The sequence below is a fragment of the Sapajus apella genome, unplaced genomic scaffold, assembly GCF_009761245.1.
Source record: "Sapajus apella isolate SASKATOON/1434 unplaced genomic scaffold, GSC_monkey_1.0 scaffold13, whole genome shotgun sequence".
NCBI lineage: Eukaryota > Metazoa > Chordata > Mammalia > Primates > Cebidae > Sapajus > Sapajus apella.
In genome coordinates this window covers 25,365,964-25,392,119 of record NW_022436953.1, presented here as the reverse complement: position 1 = coordinate 25,392,119, position 26,156 = coordinate 25,365,964, and the positions used below count along the sequence as shown (strand labels likewise).

The 26,156-nt window shown below is 51.0% G+C and overlaps 1 protein-coding gene across 32 annotated transcripts in view; it reads right to left on the bottom strand.

The window, feature by feature from the left end:
- TACC2 (transforming acidic coiled-coil containing protein 2) overlaps positions 1-26,156 on the bottom strand; it is a 257,255-nt gene that overhangs the window by 40,870 nt on the left and 190,229 nt on the right. For 17 of the 32 annotated variants that reach the window (XM_032281873.1, XM_032281868.1, XM_032281893.1 and 14 more), the window contains 4 exons: positions 21,397-21,533; positions 8,233-9,544; positions 4,219-4,279; positions 2,771-3,062 (listed from right to left, as the gene is read on the bottom strand). In XM_032281873.1, coding sequence (XP_032137764.1) covers positions 2,771-3,062; positions 4,219-4,279; positions 8,233-9,544; positions 21,397-21,533 — 1,802 coding nt within the window. Of the gene's footprint in view, positions 1-2,770; positions 3,063-4,218; positions 4,280-6,266; positions 6,303-8,232; positions 9,545-21,396; positions 21,534-26,156 lie in introns of all 32 variants that reach the window. The other 15 variants (XM_032281896.1, XM_032281874.1, XM_032281887.1 and 12 more) reach the window with 3 other exon arrangements.

Sequence of the window (26,156 nt, the reverse complement as noted above, 5' to 3'; positions counted from 1 at the left end):
AAGGACACAGGGAGACTGGATGGCCACCGAACAGTCTCTGAGACTTGTGAATGAGGTACATGTTAGTAGGTCTAAAAGTACTGTTAGGATTTTTAGATTTTTCTAAGAAAAAAATGCTTTAGTTCCTGACCATAAAACTAAAGACATACATGCATCAAAATCATATGCCTAGTTCAGGCTGGCTTCTTCTTTTCTTTCTTTTTTTTTTTTTTTTTGGGACAGTCTCACTCCGTCACCCAGCCTGGAGTGCAGTGGTGTGACCTCAGCTCACTGCAACCTGCACCTCCCAGGTTCAAACAATTCTCCTGCCCCAGCCTCCCTAGTAGCTGGGATTACAGGTGCCCAACACCATGACTGGCTAGTTTTTGTATTTTTAGTAGAGACTGGGTTTCTCCATGTTGGTCAGGCTGGTCTCTAACTCCTGACCTCAAGTAATCTGCCTGCCTCAGCCTCTCAAAGTGCTGGGATTACAGGCAAGAGCCACCGCGCCCAGCCCCAACTTCAGGGTGGTTTCTAAATGCTTTTCTCTGACATTTAGAAATTTCTTATAAAGCTCAGGGGATGTGACCCACCACAGGTGCTATCAAAACGGCCAAGTCTGATGCTTGTACTCAAATGTCGCTTGCTGCCTCTGGGATGTAAAACTTCCTTCCCGCAGCCCTCCACACCTGATGCAGGTGATACCCATCACAAGATCAAATTGCTGGGTTGACACTACTAAGCCGTGGACCTGCCTGACCTTGTATGACCTTTCTTTCACAAACCTGTCTTTAGCCCCTATGATGCTGAGGGTGCTATGAGGAACAAAGATGAACCTGACAAAGTTACTGCCTTCAGGAAACATACAAGCTAGCTGGGAAGCAAGAAATGCACACACATCATCATTATGGTGTTATGTGCCCCCAGCTTGGCCCAGACCAAGCACTAAAGGTGAGCAGAGCCAGGAGCGGATGTCCAGGGAAAGGCTGGGAGGGGACAGCACTAAGGAAAGGGTGGGAAACAGGGTTGAGGTGACAGAGTGCAGTGTGGGTTGGGGTAGGGTGTTCCAGCAGGTGGGGTCTGCAGCAGCACTGCAGAGGCAGCTGAATGAGGGGTGTTCGGGAAAAGTCTCCTGCCTCAGATGCAGGTGCAGAGGAAAATGAGGATCCAAGGGAGGCTGAGGCCAGATCGTAGGGCCTCTGGGGTCAGGTTAGAGCAAGACGGCCACTCCTTAATATTTTTTTTTTGGAGGCAGAGTCTCACTGCCACCCAGGATGGAGTATAGTGGCACAATCTAGGCTCACTGCAACCTCTGCCTCCTGAGCTCAAGTGATCCTCCCCCCTCAGCCTCGTGAATAGCTGGGACCACAGGCACATAGCACCATGCCCATCTAATTTTTTGTATTTTGGGTAGAGACAGGGTTTTGTCATGTTGCCCAGGCTGGTCTTGAACTCCTGAGCTCAAGTGATCTATTTGCCTCAGTCTCCCAAAGTGCTGGGATTACAGGCATGAGCCACGGCGCTTGGCCAAGATGGTCACTTTTAGACTTCTCAAACTCCAAACCAGAGGGCCAACCTGACAGCCAACTGAAAGGCTCCATTTTACACAAAACAAAATGCCAAGAAGTGCAAGTATACATAATGGGATCATCTTTTCATTGTCAACTTTACAAAGGCAGTTTTGAGTAGGGAGAAGAATCCAATATTCTGAAAAATATGAAATAGATCTACCATAAATGCACACTGGTACCATTCCAAGCCCTCGTGGGCACAAAGCAAACCAGGGAGAGAGGCCTGACTGTGCAAGAGCAGCCAGAAGAAGGTGGGGGTTTTTGAGTTACAATTAAAATCGACTTGCACCCTCATGACACTACCACCCCACCCAGACAGGGAGGGAGGAAGCAGTTTAAAGGAGATCTTAGTCTCTTACTAGCAGCAAAGAAGTGGAGACCAGATGTTCATGTGTGATCTTCTTCACAGTGATTTCTACTCAGTTAAAAAAAAAAAACCTGTTAGAAATCCGCTGGGTACAGGCTGGCCTGTAATCCCAGCGCTTTGGGAGGCCGGGCGGGCAGATCACAAGGTCAGGAGTTTGAGACCAGTCTGACCAACATGGTGAAACCCCATCTCTACTAAAAATGCAAAAAATTAGCCGGGCATGGTGATGCATGCCTGTAATCCCAGCTACTTGGGAGGCTGACACAGGAGAATCCATTGAACCCAGAAGATGGAGGTTGCAGTGACAGAGATCACACCGCTGCAATCCAGCCTGGACAAGAGTGAAACTCCGTCTCAAAAAAAAAAAAAAAAACACTGAAACTGAATACACACAGGAGGAAGGAGGATATTAATGGAATAAGCAGTGTCTGGAGCCCATTTCTGAGGAGGGAATCGGTCCTCTTAGCAAGCCTAGGGTGAGTCTCTGGTTTGAGGTTTGATTAAAAGGTGTGGCCATAGTATCTGAACACCGTATGGGACCTGGGAATAATGGTGGCACCCAGCGACTCCAGGTCAGTGACCTACACTGAGAGTTTGACTTGAATGACACTCCCTTGGAGCTGTTTATCAAAATCACAGAGGGGACGTAAGCCACAGGCAAAGCTCAAGTGGGTGCTCAGGACCCGCTTGATGAGTCCTGAGGTGGAATCAGAGGGCACCGTGCCAGCTCTTAGCAGGAATCATGGGTCAAGGGACAGCTGGTTTCAAGTCTCAGGCTGTTTTCAAACGCAGCCTGAGCTTCAAGTGCAGCAGGAGATGTCCAGACGCTCTCACATAATGATCCCATGGTTACCTGGCTGAGAATCTCTCCTGGCCTCAGGCTCCCTAGGGCCAGTATTCTCCGAGGCAGAGTTGGGGTCCGGCTGGCCACAGGGTTGCTTACCCTCAGTGGGGGAACTGAATTTGGTCTCGTTTACAAAGGTGGACAGGTCCGAGGGCTGCGGGTAGTCCTGCTTGTCAGCCTCCAGGTCCACCGTCATGCATGTCCACTTCTGGTTGGTGACCGCCAGCTTTTCCTCATCTGTGGCGTGGACCACTGCAGAGATCACCGGTGGCGTTTCTGGTGTAGCAGCTGGGGTGGAGTCCTGCAAAGAGAAGAGAAGCAGTTTCTTGTCTCATCAGACTCTTGGTCAGAAACTGCTTCCACCCACAGTTCTGGGGCCCCGTGAGTCAGGACAGGTCCTGGTCACAATCCTCCGCACGCTCTTCTCCAACTCTGCTCCAAATAGTCCATTAAGGAAGGAGATGGACATACAGATTCTTCCCTCTATGAATCTCCTTTTGTGATGGTTTGTTTCAGGGAGTAACCATGATTTTTTTTTTTTAAATCAGGATTTTATATCTTGGTTACTTGAGCGTTCCTGCTAGTTTTATGACCGATTACTGTGCGATGCTCAGACAGGGCTTCGGGCCTGCACATCAGTATCACCAGAGTCACCTGACACTCATCACACTAGTCACTGGAGGCAGAAAAGGGGGATCATATCTCCATTTCCATTGGAGAGTGTGACGTGGAATAGGTCAGGGTGGAGCTTCAGTGAGGACCTGACCCCCATCCCCAGGGCTGAGTGCTTCCCTCCACTGCCCCCACCCTGGCCAGGGTCTGCAGGCTGGGACTTTGCTGGCTCAGACTTGGAGGGGTAGGAGGTTTGCTTGTTCTATGACCCAGAAATTAGCCCTAGATGTATGACTGACAGGCTTGAGGATAATCTTCCTTGGTCTGGAAACAGCGTAGAAGAAATGGAATACATCTAATGGAGGAACTGGTGAGAGGGACTCTAATAAAGAAAGAACCCAAGCCCCACTTCTTTGGGGTGGAGTTCCCTTTTCTTCCCACTCCAATTTAGCTGCACAATGCAGTGCTCCTGACGCATGCTGAGTTTTTTTTTTACCTTCTCACTGCGTATTCATTCATCTCAAGAGTCTTTCTCCACTCGACAGTACTAGAAGTTCACAGCAGATGAACTGGCCTGAATGGAGAACGGGTCCTCTAGAGCCCAACTAACATTTTTACTGAATGTCTTCCCACTCTCAGGACACACTATGATCTTCCGCAAAGTGAAGAGATCAACACGTCTTGCAAATGCGAGGGACCCTCCACATAGGAGGCAAGAAGAGGGTCTTGGAAACATGATCTTGGAAGCATGCCCGGGATGAGTGGAAAGCAAAGCTTTGTCAACAAGGAAGAAAAACCATCGGCGAGGGGCCACATAAAACCGTCATGATCAAAGAACACTGTACCTGGGAAGGTGGATCAGAGAGAGGAGACCGTTTTGGCGACTTTTTCACCCTAAATGTGTCACTGGAAACAAAATGGAAAATGTAAACACAACAAGCAGAGGAACGGGACACTCCAGAGCAGTACAGAGCGGACCAAAGCTACTGCCTCTGCGGAGCCATCTGGCCCAGGCCACCCTCCCACCGCCGCCACTCCAGCACCAGCGAGAAGACGGCCACTACCCATTCTCACTTTTTAACAGCTGTTATTTTTGCCCCCAAGGGAAAGATCCATCAAGCCGGAAATCTTTAAAGAGATGCCATTTTGGAGAACTGATCCAGAAAATGAAGATAAATTTAACTAAACGTTTTTATTTTATAAAGCAAATTTTTGGTGAGCAGATTAATTTATCTGGAGTCTTCCAGGAATGTCAACCCAAATAAGGTTGGGGGAGGGGCTCTAGGCTCAGGACACCAATTTACAGACGGGCAAGGCAACACCTCACTTAACAAACAACTGAAGGGGTCCACAGAGAAATAGAAAGTTCAGGGTCCTCAGGGAGAACCTGCTGAATCCTCCCGATCACAGGATCTTTGAGCTCAACGGATTCCCGTGCTCTGAAGGCTTCTAGGTGGAATCCTGACTAAAGGTGGGGCTGGGAGAGGTGATTCTTTTATGTCTTTTCCTAACCATGGTGAACAGACAAGACTCGCAGCTCTTTTCTCCCTTTCTATCTCCTTCATATGAATGGGGGGCTGTGAGGCAAAGGAAACACCAGATCAGACTCCTGAAGGCTCAAGGAAGCAGATCCCAGAAGGAAGGGGTGACTGTAGCCTGAGCAGTTCCACTCAATCCATCGTGCAGACATCAGAATGGGGTCTTTTTCCACCCTGCAGACTGGCTCCTGCCCCCTGTCCCCAGCCCCTCCCTGGTATGGCCCCACTACCAGTAAAGCAAAGGCTCTAGGGGGTGGTCCCTCTCCTTAGATCCCACCCTCTCCCCTTCGACATTAACTGGGTGGGCAGAGCAATTTGGCATTCAAGTTCCTTCCTTGTGTTCTCTCAAATCACTCCAACAATGGCATTTAATCATGAAAAAAAAATACTATAAATGGCTATTTACAGCATTGATAACATTTGCCATTAAAACAGTGCAACCACAGCTTGAAGCATATATTTATTCATGCATATAAATATATAACCATATAGTTTATAGTTGCTGAGTGGCTCAAAAAGACTGAAGAAATCCCTTGGGCAGAAGAGAGCCTGACAGACTCCACCCTATCCTGGGACTGCTGGCCACCTGGGACGAGGCCAGCTTCCCTTGTAAGGACAGGGAGAAGGTGTACGCCTATGGACTCCCCAGAGCTGCCCACAGATCCCTCCTGGCCAGGGGAGGCAAAGCAGCAGAGGCACAGAAATGGTCAGCTCTGTTTCTACTGACAGGTGGCAGGGTGACCCACAGATGACAGATGAGGCATGCCGATACCCAGCCAGGTCCTGGGTGACTGAGGATGCAGGCCCGGGGCAGCCTGGCGATGGCTCTCAGCCGTGTGCTCCACTCTGCGCTGACCCTGCTTTTCAGGGTGCTCTGCAGGCCTCAATTTGGAACGGCTTTACATGTTAGCAGGAAAAGCCATGGCCGTCACTGCCTGTGGTTAGACCGGCAGGTTATTTTAACGCGAAGTCACAGGAGTGTTGAAAGCAATCGCCCACTAGCCCAATTTAAAATGAAAGAATGCAATGAAGAGTTATTTAAAAAAAAATTTTTATGATTTCAGATGAAGACATCCAATATGCAAGGGAGGGAAAAAAGTTCCATTCCTGACAAGCAGGCAGATGCTGGATGGTCACATTTTCACAGCCAAGCAGTCTCTTAGGCGAATCACTATGAAACAGAAAAGTAACCTTGGCTACTGGGGAGCCCCATGCCACATCATTCCCAGGCCCACCACAGAAATACATCAGTAGCAGCCATAGAGGGGAAATGAAAAAGAGCTTGGAAGCAGAAACAAAAGGCAGAAAAACAAGCACATTGGGCATAAGAGGCAGATTGCATTAAATTTACTTACAACAGAGAACACACAGACATCACATCTTCAACCATCCTAAGACAAGAGGACAAAGAAAAAGAGAGACAGACAGAAGGAACTGACAAAAAAGATAAATCTGCAGGCAACTGGTTATTAATGGGTTAGGATATGGCAGCCATCGCTATAGGGTCTACTTCTGAAGCTGGGCAGCGCCCCAGCTTTTTGGAAGGGGCTGCTGGGGAAGAGCTTCCTCTCTTGGTTCTAATGCTCCCACAAAGCACTGGTGCCCCAAGAGCTTTATCAGACCCGTGCAGGGTCTTCCAAGCCAAAGTCCTTATCTGCACTAGAGGTGAGACCACAAGCTGGGTAAACTTCCCCGATCCCTGTTAGCTCTGATGCCTATGAGACACAGAATATATCTCGGAGGAGGAGGAGGTGGTGGCCACGGTCGGCTCTCACTCCACAGATGGGAGAGGATGGCTTTGCAGTCTAGGCATGTCAGACCTCTATTCCAGGCTTGAAATAAAGTTTGCAACATGAATTCTAGGCTGTCTCTAGGAAGGATCTAGTTGGGTAGCTGAAAAAAAAAGTCCCCATTTTGGCCAGGATGGCCTCCAGCCACCACTACACAGTGGCAGGGTAATCCAAGGTTAAACCCTGCTGTCAAACCTCCTCTTGGGAGGCCCTGCATTCTTCTCAGATGTTCAATGTTAGGGGGAGCCCAGAATGGGAGGTAAACGTGTCACCCTGTCTCTTTCGTGCCAGGCAGACCGAGAGGGGCCAGCGCTGTGGTCTTTCCCCAGGAGACTGATCTCCACAGTCTTTTAAAATTATTGACAATACTTCCCATAAGAGTAAGGAAATCGCCAAGCTATTAACCACAGGGGCCAAATAATAAAGGGCCAGCAACCATCCATGAGAGAACAAGTCTTGGGATGAACTCTGGAGCCATGGGTGTTTGGTATTTAAGCACAATGTGCTTGGCCAAGTGTCTGTGAACCACAGAGCCGAGGACTAATGGTTTCCTGGGGATTGTGGGGATTTGCTCCCTGCTTCCAGGTTCCATTTACCTCTTCAGAACTTACAGGGGTTTTGTCTACAAAAGATGACTGGAGAGAGGGAAGGAGTCAAAGAGGAGTATTTCGTTTTATTTATTCATTTTTTTAGACGGAGTCTCGCTCTGTCGCCCAGACTGGAGCACAGTGGCCTTGGCCTGATCTTGGCTCACTGCAACCTCCGCCTCCCAGGTTCAAGCGATTCTCCTACCTCAGCCTCCCAAGTAGCTGGGATTACAGGAACCCGCCACCACACCCAACTAATTTTTGCATTTTTAGTAGAGACGGGGTTTCACCACGTTGGCCAGGCTGGTCTCAAACTCCTGACCTCAGGCGATCCACCCACCTCAGCCTCCCAAGATGCTGGGATTATAGGCGTGAGCCACTACACCCGGCCAAAGAGGGGTATTTCTTATGGGCTGTTTGGCATGCAGCAGAAAAGGGCCCAGGCCACATCTTTCATTCCTGGGCCTTCTGGAATCTACTATGTTTGTCTCCTGGGCTAATGTCTCATTAATAGGCAGAAACAAATTCTATAAATTTTAATATTTTAAAGGGTGTATCTCCTAGCTTCTCCAAAAAGCAACTAGTTACCAACAGGGGGATCGACCAGATCTTCAAGGGAGCTTTTAGCCATGGGATCTCCCAGATTGCCCTGGAGTTGAACATCAGGCCTTTGGCTAAAAGTAAAGCTCTAGGCCATTGATTTATTAAAGCAAAAGACCAAGGACACAAAGGGGTATGTGGATGGGAAAATGCCTCCACTCTGACAGCAGAGAGGAAAGAAAACACATATATTATCTGCCTGGTGCAACGGCCGTAAGCGTGGCATCATCACAGCACCCAAGGGCAAGGTTAGGGCAGTCGAAGGTTATCCAGGCATATGACCAAGGGTCACAGCAATGTGCACCCCCGCCTCCGATCCTTACCACCTCCACCCCTGAACTTACGTCTTGAGGGGCGTCTTCTTCTTCTTAGCGGGCTTGTTTAGCCCATCTCCGTCCACTCCATTGGCTTCGATAGCACTGGCTGGGATCTCAAAGGAGGCTGGGGATTTAGAAGGTGAGCTGGGGGTCTTAGAGGATGTCTTAAAGGGGTCAACGGACTCCTCACAGGTGTCTGGGTCAAAGTTGTATGATTGTTGGGGCAGTTTGGGAGACTCCTGCATTTTTGAGGTGGAAGAAAAAGGGTTAAAATTGGGGTCATCCCACTTGTCAATATCAAAGGTGTAAGTACCTTTAGCAATGGGGATGTCATTGGGTTCAGCAGGGGATCTGGGAGGTGAGGCAGGAGTGTTGTCAAGTTTCTCGGGTGTCTTTTTCATCTTTGGCCTCCTCAGGGGCATTTTGGCAACTGGCTTTTTGCCTATCTTTTTGGTAGGAGGGGGGTTTTCCTGCTGGTCGTCCCAACTACCCTTGTCCTCAGAATAGTCAAACTCCAGCCTCACGGAGAGCCCTTTGGCTGGAGAGTCCTCTTGCCCCCGGCTGTCTGATGGGGTTCCCTCCCCTGCCTCCAGGGCCGTGGTAAGAGGCAGTGTCTTCCGCCCGACGGGGGGTGAGTTCTGCACTCTGCAACCTCCAGAAGCTGGGGGGACAGCTCCTTCCGCACTCTCTGAGTCCGGAGGGCAGGCAGCTTTGGGTCCCGTGGCAGGCTCAAGGGGCGTCTCCTCCAATGAGGCTGGGCCAGGACCTTCCGTCTTGGCAGAGTCTGTCTTCGTCTCAGATGCTAGATTCTCCTCACTGGGGACGGGGCTCTCTTCGTCTGGCTCCTGTTGCGTCTCCTTCACTGGGGGAGTCTCTGTGGGTTTCTTGGTGGTCTGTTTCTTTTTTAAGGAAGGCGGCCTCGGTTTTTTAGTTCGCTTAAGGGTACTGGAAGCACTGCTGGAACCCGTGCTATAGGCATCTGGGGCGAGGGCCACGGCCTCGGGATTGCCTGAGGAAGAGGCACCATCAAAGTCACTGGCTTGCAGGCTGAGCGACCGGGACAGTGTAGACTTAGAGATGGGGACGGAATCCGTGGACTTCCTCCGTGTGTTCACTTTGCCCTCCTGATTCTTAGCGTCTGAGGCACGGGGCTCCAAGGTCTGAAAGGTATCCACAAGCTCAATGTTGTCAAAGTCCAAGTTGTAAGTCCCGCTGCTGGCTATCGGCTTGTCTTCATCAAAGACGGCAGAGAAGGAGTGTGACGGGGGACGGAAGGGACTTCCTTCCACCGAGTCACTCCGTGGGCCATCGGGGACAGGGACTGTCTCAGAACCACATCCTGAGGAAACAGAGACAAAGCCATCCATTACAGACATAGGACATATTGGGGCACCTCTCCTCTTGTGCCAGAACAATTTCCTCTAGCAAAGGGAGACAAACCATGGCCCCAGACCCCCCCTGCCCACTGCTGGGTGCACTACTTGGATACAGATCCTGACCTACCCATTATTAGCTGGAGACCCAGGCAAGGCTTGCCCAGAGTTCCACAATGGGGGTGATGAGGACTGATTAAAGAACAGCTCAGAGCATTCGTTAAAAAACACTCATCAAGTGCCTAATTAGGACCAGGCATGGTTCTAGGTACTAGAGATTCAACAAAGAACAGAAATAGACAAAATCCTTCCCTTTCTGGAAGTTACATTCTTCAGGGGAAGGCAGTGAATAAAGCAATAAACAGGGCAGCGCCTGGGGTCTCACGCCTGTAATCCCAGCACATTGGGAGTCTGAGGCAGGCAGATCACTTGAGGTCAGGCGTTTGAAATTAGCCTGGTCAGCGCGGTGAAACCCTGTCTCTACTAAAAAAGTACAAAAATTAGCCAGGCATGGTGGCGTCCACCTGTAATCCCAGCTACTCCAGAGGCTGACGCAGGAGAATCGCTTGAGCCCGGGAGCCGGAGGTTGCAGACAGCTGAGATCACGCCACTGCACTTCAGCCTGGACAACAGAGTGAATGAGACTCTGTCTCAAAACAAACAAACAAAACCAAAAAACAAAACAAACTGTACAGAATTTCAGAGGGTGACACACGTTAAGGAAAAAATAAAGCCAGGATAGAGAGTTTCACTTCTAAAATAAGGTAATCAGGCAAGATCTTCTGAAGAGACATCTGAACGAAGACCAGAATGAAGGTGGTCCTTGAACCAGGAGGACTCCTGGGGAGGAAGCATCCTGGGCAGAGGGAACAGCGCGTGTAAAGGCCCTGTGGCAGGAGCACCCCTTGTGTGTTACAGAAACAGCGAGGAGGCCAGTGTGGCTAAAGCAAGGGTCAGGAGTGGGACAGCAGGACACAGAAATCCTTCAGAAAGGCATAGGGTGTCTTCCATAAATATTAATAGCAGCCACAGCCACCAGCAAACCTGTTCTGGGTGGCTCAGAGCCACTGTGAAGAACAGGGGCCTTTCCACGGAGGCCCCCGGCACCTGTGGTGGAACTGCTGTCTGCCACCTGCAGCTCCAGCCGTAACCTCTCCTTTAGTCCTGTCTGCCTCTCCTCGGCCTTGCCCCTCGCCTATTCTCACTGCTCTCCTAGCTGCTTCCTCTCAGCTTTTCTACCTCATCAGACACTGCCGGCCTAGGAGGTCGCTCCTATTTCCCCAACACGCCGCAGATGCTGCACACAGCGGCCAAATGATGCTCAAAGGTCCCGCCCCCCACCCCCCATGGGAATCTGGCCAGCCCCAGCTTTGGCTCGGCTACTCTGGGTTCCGCTGGCACCAAGCGGCATCTTTCATGCATTTCTGAGTTCACAGCTGCTCCAGGCAGTCAAGAATGCCAGAAAATGATTTGCTAGAAAACTAATAGTGTGTCATTGGACAAGAGGGTAAACACGATAAAGCGGTCTGCAGGGTCTGCAGGCCTCAGCACTGGGAGGACGCAGAGCCAGGACTAAACGGCGCTGCACGGATAAGACCTGGGACAGCGTTTCCAACGTGTGCCTCATGACAGGTGGTCTGCCCCCAGCCCCCTTCCCCCTTTGCCAGACAAAGGACAGGATGCTCAGCTGGATTTGAATTTCAGATAGATGAACATGTTTTTTAATGTAAGTATGTCCCATGTCTCAAGGATTCTTTGTTTATCTAAGATTCAGATTTAATGGGCACCCTGTATTTTCACTTGCTAAATCTGCCCTCTCACTGCAGCAAACAACAAGGTTTAGAAAATTCACAATTAACCCCTGAACTGGTCTCTTCCTGTCAATTTTCTCCGAGCAATTCATGTCCACGACTGCAAATCTCTGGGCAGTGAGTACTGTGCACAGTGCTTACCAAGCTTGGCTCCCAAGCCCCTTTCTCCTGGAGTACCTGGTAGAGAAATCAGCTAACAACACAAAAAAACTCGAAGCTTCTTGAGTTTAGGGACCAGCCTTAGCTTTGTTTCCTGACAGGTCACACTTTTTCTTACAGGATCAACAAATGCTTCAATTGAAAGCATCATTTGGAAGCTCGTCTCTGAGCTGCTCCTAGTTTCAAGCCTCTCACTCTCCTCTTCTCCACCCAGGGCCTGCCTGGTGCAGTTGTCCTAAATACACAGCTCTTTCTACCACATGGTTTCTCCAAGTACCCTTCTTCCTTCTCATTTCAAAAGGTGTTGACTCCCTTCTTTCTAAAATCAACTCCCTCCCAGTTTCCTCTAGGCCCTAGTACTCTCAAGTACCCCATCCTCCCACCAGCAGTGACCTCATCTTCCAGCTCTGTGCTTGCCCCTGGATACACGGAGGGCACAGAGGACCAGGGGACGCTGAGGGGGACCAGGTGTTTTCAAATGAGCTTTGGCAGGAGGAAGAATGAACCTCGGCCTATCCCATCATTTTTAAAGCAAGGCCCACCAACACCAGCCTTCTCCCTCTCAGGCCGTTACACGTGCCTCTGCAGCCTGCAGAAGGAGGCCTTCAGAGGCCCTTCAGATGTCAGCAGTAATCACCCAACAATATGCGGAGGTGCAGCTGAACCAACTGCTCATTGCTTCCTCCAGAAGAAGGAGCTCCCTGCCTGCTTAGCATGGCTTTCCTCCTTAACACTGACAGGCTCTCATTAGATCATCAGGAGCCAGGACGCCTCATCTTGCCGCAGGGTTTCTTATCCTTGGCATGATGGACATTTGGGGACAGTCAGGTTTTTATCCTGGGGGCTGTCCTGTGCCCTGTAGGATGCTTAGCAGCATCCCTATCCTCCCCACACTGGATGCCAGTAGTCCCCACTCCCTACCCCATTGTGACAACCAACGCTGTCTCTAGACACTGCCATGTACCCTTGATGGGGGCAGAATCCTCCCTGGTTGAGAACCGATGTCTTATTGTGTTGGTCAACAGAGCAGGCTGCTCGGTGGGGTCCCTCACAGGGCTAGAGGGTCCCCTGTGGTCACCTGGGTTCCCAGTCCTCCCTGCTCCCCTACTGGGTTTTTCTTTTTTTCTTTTTTTGGAAACATAGTCTCACTCTGTCACCCAGGCTGGAGTGCAGTGGTGCAATCTCGGCTCACTGCAACTTCCACCTCCCAGGTTCAAGTGACTCTCCTGCCTCAGCCTCCCGAGTAGCCGGGATTACAGGTATGTGCCACCACGTCCAGCTAATTTTTGTATTTTTACAAAAATAAAAAAATATTTGGTCTCAAACTCCTGACCTTAAGTGATCCCACCCACCTCAGCCTCCCGAAGTGCTGGGGTGCTGGGACTGAAGGCGGGAGCCACCACGCCTGGCCTTCCCTACTGGATTTCTAAACATCCACATAGCACGTCTGCATGAAGACAGACGCAGATGCAATCAACTGTGTGATTCATTTGTTCGTTCCACAAATAACCCGGGATGCCTCCCAGACATCAGCCACTGTGGGGTGTGCCACGGACATGGAGATAAGGAAGGACAGGACCCCAGATGACTCCATCCATAACGCTTCCTCCATCTCACGTCTCCATTGGCACAGATCTGAGCAGTGCCCTGGAGAACAGTGCCTTGTACGCAGGCTCCAGGTTTCTGGCTCAGTCTGATGACAAAGTCAGCACCCACGGCTCATCAGATGAAAAGGCTCACTAGGGTATCCCAGTTACATGAGCCTGCTGGGCTGCCATCACCAAGGACCACAGACTGGGCAGCTTAAACCACAGAAATGTCTTTCTCACAGTGCTGGCGGCTAGAAGTCCGAGGTCAAGGGGTCTTGGATGGTGGGTTTGTCTCTCCTGAGGCCTCTCTCCTTGGTTTGCAAATGGCCTTTTCTCTGTGTGCACACCTGGTCCCTTCCTCTTTGATAGGAACATTGGTTCCCATGGGATTAGGGCACCACCCGTATGAACTTGTTCAACCTTCACTGCCTCCTGTAAAGGTCCTCCCTGCAATAATCGCATTGGGGGTTGGGGCTTCAGCAGCCAGATGTGGGGGCCACAATTCAGCCCACAGTACCAGTGCTGGGCAATACAACCCCCAAGTTGAGGGAAAGGCAATGTGTTAGAATGACAGGAGATTCCCAGGAAAGGGAGAGAGCTGGGACAGGGCAGCCGACATCACCCAGCTGATGTCACCTTCTCCAAAGGCCACACTCAGCCTTGCTGGGCTGTTTCTCACAAGAGCACCTGCTGCCAGTCACCGCACCAGTTCCTCTCCATCCTCCCCTCCTTTACCCCATCCCCCAATGAGTTCACTCTGGGCAGGGATCCTTGGTGCCCTGAGGCCCAGAAGTGTGGCCCGGCACTCACAGATTCCTCTTAAGCTGGCACATCATGGGTACATGGTCTCATACACCGGGAGCATGGCTTTATATCTTCTAAGTATATGAATACTACCTTCAATTAGTAATATGCTGGGAAAAGGTCTCCATTTTAAGTAGGCTAACAAGACAGAAATAAAGCATTACTTGGTCTTTGTGTGGCATTTTGCTGGTGGCTGTGGGCAGCTCAGAGCAAGTCCATGATGAATTCAACATTTCCCAAATTTGCCTAGCCTAAGATACACCTGGGACACTCATTAAAACCCCAGACTCCGCCTCCACCCGTCCCTTCCTCTGCAGAGCAGCAGTTCCTTCCGCAGGACTGGGGTGGGGCTCAGAGCCCCCCTTGTAGCAGGTGCCACAGGTGCGTCTGCTCATCGGGAAGTCTGGAACTGGGCTGGCTCACCTGATCTGCTTCTGTCTGGGACTAGTCTCACTTTTAAAACCTCCAGTGGACAACATTTTAGTATTTGGCCACAAAAATGAGTGGGCTTTGAGGATGGGCCTTTGGGCTCCAATTCCCTGTGTGGATTTCACGTCAGAATTGTGGGGCATCAGGGCTGCAGAAGTGCCAGGCAGAGGCTGTCCTTCAGTGCCCACTGTCCTCTGATGTGGGCCAAAACAGAGAGCTCGAGAAACCAAACCCAAAATTGACCAGCAAGACAACAGGAGGCCTGTGCCATGGCTGCCTTCTGTCCTCAGACCAGTGGGTGTTCAGGCTCTCATGGAGACCCCACTGGGGCCCCGGAAGCCCCACCAGCTGGATCTGTGCTCCTCTGCTTACTGAGGTCTACCTTGCTCTCATATATCTGCTCTCAACTTCTGTTCAATTCCCAGAAATCAAGAGGGAGAAGTGCTGTGGAGGCATTGTGGGGACGGACAATTACTGATCATGTTAACTCACTTAGTGATGAAGAAATTGAATTCTCTTTACATAAACCAAATTGTTCCCAGAAGAGTCGGCCTCATGAGCATCTAAGTAACAGAGCCACAGTCAGGATGGAGAGAACCTAAGGGGAGGCTTTGCTAGGTAGGTTAGGAAGTAAGAAGGCAGCCAGAAGCACTGTCAGAGTGACAGTCCCACTGTGCTGTAGGGGCAGTTCAGACAGCTGGGACTTCAGCAGCAACTTTGGGCTGGTCCTGGCTCCACCTAGAACATGCCACAGGTCACCATTTTGTTTTTAAGAGACAGGGTCCCACTCTGTCACCCAGGCTGCAGTGCAGTGGCGTTACCATAGTTCACTGCCACCTCAAACTCCCAGGCTCTAGTGATCCTCTCATCTCACCTGCCTAAGTAGCTACCAAAACCGTGCCACCGTACCTGGCTAGTTTTTAAAGCCAGTCTTGAACTCCTGGGCTCTAGTGATCCTCCCATCTCAGCCTCCCAAAGTGCTGAGATTACAGGTATGGGCCACATGCCCAGCCCACATGTCCCTCTCTGTCCTGCTTTGCTGACTGTCACTTCTCTCATGTCAGCCAGAGATGAGCAACTTTCCCTGCCACATCCCTACCTGTTGTCCTGCTGGGGCTCTTCCCTGGTGGGCTGCCTACCAAGGGGTCACAGTCCCCCACGCCAGGCCCCAGCAGCAGCACAAGAGCTCTGCTGGCTTACTGACCTAACTGCTCATTTGAAGGTAGAGGGAGAGGGCAATGGGGAAAATAACATTGGCTGTGCCCTGGGGCCACTTCTCATCCTTTACAAGCAGGCATGAAATGGGACACTTTGGAAAAGTGCTTTCTTTTATTTTTAGACAGAGTCTGGCTCTGTCACCCAGGCTGGAGTGCAGTGGCACCATCTCAGCTCATGGAAACCTCTGACTCCCTGGTTCAAGCGATTCTCCTGCCTTAGCCTCCCGAGTAGCTGGGATTACAGGCACGCGTCACCACACTCAGCTACTTTTTGTATCTTTAGTCGAGACGGGGTTTCACCATGTTGGCCAAGATGGTCTTGATCTCCTGACTTCGTGATCTGCCCACCCTGACCTCCCAAAGTGTTGGGATTACAGACATGAGCCACTGCACCCTGCCTAAGTGCTTTCTTTAAAAGCTAAAGAAGACAGCACAAAGGTAGACCACTAACATGACGTCAGATTCAAAAGGTGTCGGTTTCAGAGTCCAGGGTCAGATAAAAAGCGGTGGAAACCTTGGCTCTGCCACTCATCAGCGCGCTGTCTTTGGCCAAAGTTCCTTAACCTTGCTGTGCCTCATGTCACTGTCTCTAGGACCTCCCCTGCAGTGTTACTATTGTTCCATTACATCGCCAAACATTGTCCATAACAGGGAACACCTGTGGGGTCTGGTTACACCCCTGTCTTCCCAGGAGGATAATGGCTGAGCCACTGGGGTCTGCGAGAGTCCCCCATAGTCCATTCGTGGCCCACTGTGCCTGTGTGGCTGATGTGGAGTGCACTCCAGCCCCTCCAGCGAGGTCATTACAGGAAGTGAACACGCGTCCAGAGGGTTGGGGCCCTGCCAGGTTGTTGGTGTCTCCATCCAAGGGGCACAGGACACATGAGGTCACCATCCCCCCATATGAACACAGTCACTGCAGGCGGGCGAGGTCGCCATACTCCCACTTCCTCACCTGGCTAGCAGCCCCCAAACTCTCCACCGTCCCCTCAGCGTGGGATGAACGGGTCTTGGATCTGTGGCTGTGAACCCATATACCCCTGGCTCAATGCCCAGGGGCCCCTGGGTGCAGTGCCAGCCTCTGCCTGGGCTGCATCAGAATCCCCAGTGATCTCATCTGTTCCCTGGACCTGGGCACATGAAACACTCACATCGTGAAGAGGGAGCAGCCGGCCAAAAAGGGTTCAAGTGCCTGTGGTAACCAGACCCAGGCCTGAAAAGTCTCGGCCTCAGCTCACTGTGTGCTCTGGTCCAAATGTGTGGGTCCCCAAAATCCCTATGTTGAAATCCTCACATAAGGTGATGGCATCAGGAGGTGGGGTCTTTGGGAGGTGATGAGCTCATGGGGGCAGTGTCCTCATGAGTGGGATTAGTGCCCTTACAGAAGAGGCCTGAAGAAGACTGTGTGTCCTTCCACCATGCAAGGACACCGGGAGGAGGTGCTGTCTGCGAACAGAAAGCAGACACCACCCTCCCTAGACACCACATCTGCCAGAGCCTTGATCTTGGACTTCCTAGCCTCCAGAACTGTGAGCAATACATTTCTGTTGTTAACAGGTGCCCAGCCTGTGGTTATGTTGTGATAGCCGCCTGGTCAGACCTAAGGCAGTGTGCTGTCATCAGCTGTCGTCGGGCATTCTGTGCAGGTGGGGAGGGAGAGTCCGTGAGCACAGCAGGTGCCAGGAAAAGGCAGCCACGCCCCCAGCTCTTCACATGCCATGGTGACACCCACTTCTATGTCCCTGCCCCAGGCTGAGTTCTGGGCTGCCCCACCCTATGACAGCAGAGTCTCCCGTGGCTTCAGGGAACACCCACACATGGGCTGCTCAGAGATGAAGGCAGGTGACAGTGTGTACAACGACCAGCAGCAGACCCAAGGAGAATGGAAGCCACCGGGTGCTCTGCAGCCAGGCTGCGCACTGAGCTCCATTCCAAGTCAATGTGAAGAGAGCTGTCCACTACCAGCCACTTGAAGCACAGTCAGTGCCAGGTGAGGGCACTGGCGCTAGGATCTGGTGGCTGTGAACCCGTATACCCTTGGCTTGATGGCTCGGGCCCCCAAGTGCAGTGTCACAATCAGTGCCTGGCGGGACCATGTCCCGGAGAGAGAGGAAAGGTGTAGGCACGCAGGGCACAGGGAGGCTCCCGTCACCTCTGAGGCCCCAGCATGGGCCTTTCCCTGGGCTTGGCAGTCTTCTCGCAAGAACGAGTAAAGAAGCTGCATTCCCCAACGTTCGTCAATGTCCCTGAAGGGCAGGTGAGCACTATTCGAGGGGACCTGCCTCGGCTCCCCTGCCATGTCACCCCCACTGACCATCCACTGACTTGCAGTCCTTTGCTCCATCCTCTGCCCCGGGGACGTGGCCCAGGCTGCAGCTCTCAGGACAGGCTGGCAGGACTGCCCCAGCACACATCTGAGCAATGGCAGGTTCAGCAACGACTTTCGCTCAACACCTACTAAGTGCCTGCCCCAGGCTAGGTGCACAAAGGCATCGGCTCACTGCACCTTCGCGGAAAGCAGTCTGGCTCCAAATGGAAGGGAGCTGGGCTTGGAGGTGGAGAGGCCTGGGTTCTGACACTAGAGCCCCTCATCGGCTGCGAGACGGCGCACGAGGTCCGTAACCTCTGAGTGTCACTGGGAATCAGGGGAAGACATCCACTGTACAGAGATGCTGTGTGCATGCAGCCAATCCTCCCTCACCTGCGTGGGAGACGAAACACTCAGAGGACCTAGCACAGCCCTGACAAGGCAAATGCTTGATTTGGAGCCATTATTTAATTACATGACGTGCATTTATGCCCCTCAGTGGCCAGCTTTGAGTTCTAACAACACAGTCACTGTACCTCAGCCAAGCATTCTGTTCACACGACCGCGGAAGGCCAGGGCAGGAAGGATCTGAAGGGACTCACAGATCACCCTCTTCATTTTACAGATAAGGGAACTGCGCTCAGATGAGCGAAGTCCTGGCCCGCCCCAGCTGGCGGCAGGTGCAGTCCTTTGCCCCATCCTCTGCCTCGGGAGTGTGGTCCAGGCTACAGCCCTCAGAACAGGCTGGCAGGGCTGCTCCAGCCCACATCTTCCATCCCAGAGAGCACAGAGACGCTGGCAGGACCCAATGTAGGGCAAGTGAGTGCTTTATAAAATGTAGGTTGGCAGGACGAAAAACCACATCTTTATTCACAGCCAAAGGTCTTGTCTTTACTTCACGTGGTTCTCGCAGCACCTTTTGTCATATTCCAGGCACTGTGCAGAGGAAAGTGAACAATAGATTTCCCCCGGCGCCCTTCTTTCCTGTGGTTCTCAGAACGAATCTTTCTTCTCCTATAGCCACCTATGCTAGCAAGCACAGCCACCTTCCCACACCTTTGTAATGCTCCATGCTGGTCTACAGAATGGACGAGGGGACCCTCCATCTGGGAGGTGGTTTTCTACCAGGGCAGCAAATCAAATGAATCTTTGTACAGCCCAAGCTAGGGGGGCTTTCAGCAGACACAGTTCCAACCGTAAGTCTCCTCAGTGTACAACCCTTACACAGCTAGGCTCGCTGCCGTTTTCAAAGGAGGGGAAGCATAAAGTCCACGTTCAAACACTCCAATGGGTGTAATCAAAGGTTCTGAGGGGCTGTGACTCCGCAGCAATTAACTTTCCAGCCCCTTCCCTTGGGGTGGGGGTTATCTCTTAATCCTCAATAATGCTCATTCTTTTAGTAACTGCCATCTAACAGAGAGGTGGGTATTGCGTATGTTCGTTTTTAAGAATGGAGATTGTTCTTTGCTTTGCTGAAAGGGAGTTAGGCAGAAGGAAGAAGGACCATACCAAAGAAAAGAACAGAGTGGCATCCTGTTCTCCAGGAGCTGGCAGGACATTGGGAATCCCAGGAGACATGCCTGTGGCCAGAAGTGGATTTCTCTGCACTCTCCTTGGCGTCTGGGGATGGAACATGCCCTGTAATATGCCATCATTCTCTTCTAAACTGTTTCCTTTTCTTTTTTCTTTTTTTTGTGATGGAGTCTCCCTCTGTCGCCCAGGCTGGAGTGCAGCGGCATGATCTAGGCTCACTACAACCTCCGCCTTCCAGGTTCAAGTGATTCTCCTGCCTCAGCCTCTCGAGTAGCTAGGACTACAGGTGTGCACCACCACACCCAGCTAATGTTTGTATTTTTAGTAGAGAAGGGGTTTCACTATGTTGGCCAGGCTGGTCTTGAACTCCTGACATCATGATCCCCCTGCCTTGCCTCCCCAAGTGCTGGGATTACAGGGGTGAGCCATCGCGCCTGGCCAAGAATACTTTATTCTTAATCACACATTTGACCTAGAGATTACAATGTATTTGTCATTCAGCAACCTACCATTAAAAATTATGGGTGACTTTTTAAAAAATATTACGGGAAATACAGTTTTATATGCTTTATCATACAAAATAAAGGCAGAGATGCAAATAACTTTCTGAGAACTATAGACAGCGCTCCTGGCTCTTCTCTATCTTCAAATCAAAGAAATACCAGTCACTATCCTTCCGGAGCCCGGTGTTTACCCTGGTCAGCTGAATCCAGACACTGCTGCGGGCTGATGAGCTGTCACAGATGGGGGACACGGGAGCAGATTTTGTCGAACTCCAGCAAAGGTGTCAGCTCTCATGAACACTGTCCTGCCCCCTTGCCCCAGCACAGGGACTTACTGGTTTAGGAACAATGCCCCGGGAGTGTACATCCTTCCCAAAACAATGGGCTGCTAGAACCCAGGGCAGATAAAAAGAATTCCACCCATTTCTGTCTAAAACCAGCATCAAGGTCAAAATGTTATTTTATTGTACAGTTTACCTGGCTCCCGGCCAGGGCAAGAGCACAGTGGAGGAGCCCAGCCCCATCCTTGGCTCCTTCTTAGGTACCGCTTGCCCTCAGGAGGAAGGGCCAGGAGAAGGGGACAAAGGGGACCCTGGCAGTGACCACTCCCAGGAATCCACTGTGTGGTCTAGAAGGGGTCTGGCCCTGCAGACTCCTCATCACATGGGAGGGCTGTGGGCCAAGGAAGGCCACAGTGGGGTCCTCTAAGGTGTGGGGCCCAGAGCTGTCCAGGTCTAAGGACAATGCCACCCGGCCCCCTGGCCGGCCTGTGGGGCCCTCTCTGACAGGCCCCATCTCTTCCAGGCGCCTATTCATCTTCCATGTGAGAGATGGTTCTCTGTGCTGGTGTAACTGTGGGAGGCGCAGAATGCCCCCCAGGGGTGGCCTGGGGAGGGGATTTGTTCCACCTGTCCACTAATGACCCGTCTAAAAGGAACATCAAGGTGTTTTCACTCACACTAAGGGAGAAGAGATGTGGGAAAGTAATAAGAAATCAGGTGACATGAGATTAATGGGGAATAAACAAACCACCATGGTCTGCGGTGAATGTCTACCCCTCTATCCTCACCCCTTACTACCTTCCTTCCCAAAGCCTGGTGCTAGGAATACACATGTAGATTACAGGGCTGTCCAGAACGAACGCTCTTACAAAAGCAAGGGGCCAAGAGCTGGAATCCAAGACTATGCTGTGAACTTCCGAGACCCACTGCCCTCCAGAACCCAATCTCCCCAGAGGCCGCCCCTCAAATACTGCAAAGCAAATGCAGAATAATCCAATGTATCTCTTTACCCTACATTTTCAAGACAACTACAGAAGCCACATCAAGCACAACTCAAAGCCAAGAGGCCAACTCAGCCCCCTGGGGTGGGTGCTCGCCTGCAGCCTGCACCAGAGGAACTGTTGCTAATCTCCCCCGGGGCTCACGGCCACAGGGCTCTCCGGGGCCTCCCTGCCCTTGGTTACCTGGTTCTTCCAGGGGTGGCTGTGCGCTGACCTCAGGTTCTGGAATGACTTCGGGGGGCGGCGGGGGTGGAGCGGATGGAGCTTTGACAGGGGTCGTTGACTCCGGGGTCTCAAATGCCTCTTCAGAATCAGAACTCCTGATGAGAGAGAGGGAGAAGCAGCACAGGTTAGACAGGGGCCCAGGGCCAGTTCTGCTAAGCAAGCGTGGCCTTCGGAGCCAGAGCCAGTGGTGGGTTCTAGCTCGCTGCTCAATTAAACTGCGCAGGGACAGATGAGAGGAAAGTAATTTTCTCAGTTGTGATTCCCAAGAGTGAATCTTATCAGTGGCTCTGACTGTGCACAAATGATATATTCTTTGAACTCAGCTCTACTGGAAATACACGCTTCTTGCCTTAGTGGCAAATACACACAGGGCAGATTCTGGATGAACTTCCACACACGCTCGTTATCGGGTGTGGGTTCAAAGAGAGAGAGAGGCATTTGCATGTTCAATGCCATGGTGCCAACTCACCCACAGGATCCCACCCCATCATTCTCTCCACTGCCCTGCCTTCTCAGCACCTCTCGTAACTTGTGAGCATGGACTTATTCTAGTTGTGTTTACTGTCTTTCTCTTTCACTGAGATCAAAAGACAAGAAGGCAGCTGGCCTTGTTTACCACAGCATCCCCGAGCCTACAGCAGAGCGCCGGGAATGAACATCTGGTGAGTGGGTGAATGGAGTGAATGAATGAAGCCAGCCGGCCAGGCAGAGGGTGCATCAGACCAACACAAAGCACAGCCACCAACCCCGATACAGTGAAAAAAAATGGCCCTCGCTGGTCTGCTGGAAAGTCTGTTCTCAAGGAAGGCTCTTCATCCAGAAAACTGGACAGAAAATCCATCTGGAGAAATTCTGCCCACTAACAAGGAGAAGCCACTGGCCAAGCCTTGGCCTGCACTGAAGAAGAACCAGCAGGCCAGGTGCAGTGTCTCAAGCCTCTGATCCCAGCGCTTCGGGAGACTGAGGTGGGAGGAGTGCTTGATGTCAGGTGTTTGAGACCAGCCTGGGCAACACAGTGAGGCCCTATTTCTATAAAAACTAAAACTAAAAATATTAGCCAGGCTTGGTAGCACATGCCTATGGTCTCAACTACTAGGGAGGGCGAGGCAGGAGGATCACTTGAGCCCAGAAGTTTGAGGCTGCAGTGAGCTATGACTGTGCCAATACACCCCAGCCTGGGTGATAGAGAAAGACCCTGTCTCTTAAAAAAATTAAAAAGAAGAAGAGGAAGAACCAACAGACAGCCCTCTCCATCACCCTGCTGCCACCGATGACTCAATTTTAAGCCAGAAATAATAAGCCTCCCCCCAGTACCAAGCCGGCTCCACCTATGCTCAAGATGCCAACGGCCTGCGGTCCAGAGCCCAGCCTCGCCTCAGAGGACAGCTAGCACTGGGCAGCAGCAGCAGCTGGGCTGAGTCCATTTTGGAAGGGTTAAACAGACCAAAATACTGATTTAGTCATTTGCAACGAGGGGGTTAATTATCAAGAGGGTGGACACTTAGGGTGGCTGATTGGCACAAATGATCCCAGCAAGCACATCTGGTGAACACATGAAATCAGGGTGACCTGGCAGGTGAGTATGGACAGTATGTGCACCAAGCTGCACCGGTGTCACCGAGCCACACCACCCAACGCTGTGAGATGTTCACATTGGCGAGCTTCCACAAGAACTAAAGGACCAGGGACCCCAGGAGAGGTTGCCATCTTCTAAAGTCCACAGCCAGCTGGCAGAGAGCACCAGGAACCAAACCAATCCCTCCACTATCCACTGGGACCAGAGGAAAGAGCAATTTGGTAAGTTCCCTTCAGAAAGTCTGTATCAATGCTTTTACAACTAGTTTGTTAGTGAGTTACTTCATCAGCGCCAAAGACCCCCTTGTCCCCCTCCACCCCCGCAAGGACCTTGGCGCCTCCAACCAGTCACAAAGCCTCCAGGGAACCAAACAGTTTAAAAGAAACATCATCGCTGCTTTTGATGGGGTCCAATGAGCCAAAGCCAGTCTACTATTAAATTTCATGAGGAAATAATTCATGCAAACACAACAGAAGATATTGACTTCTTACAAACACTCATTAATATCAAAGGGCTTAGCTTTTGTCTGTGGGGAGAATATAAGATCCACACTTGCACAACAACAGATAGAGGTACCTGAAGCATCTGTTTATCCGTGTGGAAAACAAAAGGAGGTCATACAACTGAGCCACAAAGAAGAATGAGAGTTCGGATCAGCCTGGCGGCCTGCTGCAGGGCCCCGGGTATAGCCCTGGGAACCAGCTTCCTCACCAGGCCCCGAGCACTGCATCAACATGAGCAACACAGACACGATACAGAGTTAACTTGCCTTTTTCCAGAGCCTCCCTGGTGCAGCAGACTGGAGTCCCCACTGCTGGTCACCGCTGTCCACATCCACCGGGCCCATTCCACTGGGGACCATGTCTGCCAGGAGGCATAGGCCATTTCCGCTGAAGAACGGCCTCTGTCGCCCAAATTCCCACCCCTAATTCCCCTGCTGGTATCTCTTGGATCTAAATCTCTTTCAATGTCACCAAAAAAGTTAGCTGCACCACCAGCCACAGATGCTGTGAGCTTCTCCAGTGTCCAGAGGCCCCGAGGCTACCCCACTCACGCAGAGATTTGGGGAAAGCCTGAGGGCTCATCTGCCCCCTGGCTCCTGCATTCCTGGGCACTGGCGACACCAGGCTCTGAAGCACAAAAGGCCCTGCTCTTTCTCAACAGCACAAGCAAGCAACAGGGAGGGCCGGATGCCCCTCGGTTCTAGCTGCTGAATTCCAATGAGGTCTCTGCTGCAGCAGCTGCCCAGCCTGCGCACCTGCCCAGAGGGACCGCCGCTCACTATCACCCTGTGTGGAAGGCAGAGCATGGGGTGGCCAGGGCACACCAAGCTCCTTTGTGGCCCCTTGCCTGTTCACTATGAACGATTTCTGCATCAAAACACCAGGGGCCACATGGACCACGAGGATGGCATTCCCTTCCGGTGCTGCCTGCCTTGTTTTCGTATCTCTGAATCCTCTCTTGGGAGCAGAGTGCAAGTTAATTAGAGGAGGTGGATGGCAGCTTTTTTAATTAGCTCGTTTTTCCCTATTCAGTTTCCCAGGGGCTCAAATGCATTTCTAAGAGCAAGGATTTCGACAGCTCACCCCCAACGAGTCAGTACATAAAAATAAAGCAGCACTTCGAGGTCCCAGTGTATAAACACAATTCCCACCGGCTCTGATTTTTTTTTTCTACTAGAAAAAAACCAAAGTATAAGAAATTATTCTGTTAAGGCTTCACACATTTTAAAAATGAAGGAAAATAAATTTGCCGCAAAAAATGTAGCAGAAAGAGAAATGTCATTACAATCTGCTGAAATCTCTACATTATAGGAAAATAGATTTATCAGGATATGCACATGCTATGTCCACCACAGAAGGAAATATGCAAATGCAATAAAATATCTATATTTCTACAGTGTAAAACAAGGCTATGGCCTTGTCCATAGCCCCTAGGCTGCATGCAGCCAAGACATCTTTGAATGAGGCCCAACACAAATTCGTAAGCTTTCTTAAGACACTATGAGATTTTGTTATGATTTCTTTCTTTTTCTTTCTTTTTTTTTTTTTTTTTAGGTAATCAATTATCATTAGTGTTAATGTATTTTATGTGTGGCCCAAGACGGTTCTTCTTGTTCCAATGCAGCCCAGGGAAGCTAAAAGATTGGACACCCCTGAACTGTAACACTTTAATTATCAGCATGAAAAGCATAATGATAACTACCATTTGTTGAATATACTGTTATGTGTCAGGCACAAAAGTAAGCCCATTGTCCACACATCTAAATTCTGTAAAAATGTCCTGCCTAGCCAGGTATGGTGGTGCGCGCTTGTAATCCCAGCTACATGGGAGGCTGACTCAGGAGGATCCCTTTGGTCCAGGAGTTAGAGACTGCAGCAAGCTATGATCACACAACTATACTCCAGCCTGAAGGACAGAGCAAGACCTTGACTCTAAAAAAAAGATCCTGGCTGCCAGAGAACAGACCCATTTTACAGATGAGACAATGCGGCATTAGAGGGCCGAATTCCTTTGCCAGAGACTGTATGGGTACCAAATGATGGAAACGAAGTCTCAAATCCAGAACTGCCTGCCTCTAAAATCTGTGCCCTTTTCACTACATCTGTGGCTTCCAAATATTTTTAGCAAGTTCAATTTACAACATGCTTGTATTATAAGGTCTATCACGGGAGCAACTGAGTTGTTTGAAGGAACCTGAAAATCTGACTCTGGGGGCTGGAGACATGAAGGGCAGCCGGATACCTGTTGATCTCTCCCCCGGCCGCACATCGCTGGAAAGAGTCCTGAGATGCACCCATGAGTAATTATAAACAGCCCCTGATTTTTTTTTATTATACTTTAAGTTCTGGGGTACATGTGCCGAATGTGCAGGTTTGTTACATAGGTATACACGTGCCATGGTGATGGCTTGCTGCATCCATCCCCCGTCATCTACATTCAGTATTTCTCCTAATGTTATTCCTCCCCAATCCCCCAACCCCCTGCTATCCCTCTCCTAGTCCCCCACCCCCCAACAGGCCCCAGTGTGTTATGCTATCCTCCCTGTGTCCATGTGTTCTCATTGTTCAATTCCCGTGAGTGAGAACATGCAGTGTTTGGTTTTCTGTTCTTGTGTCAGTTTGCTGAGAATGATGGTTTC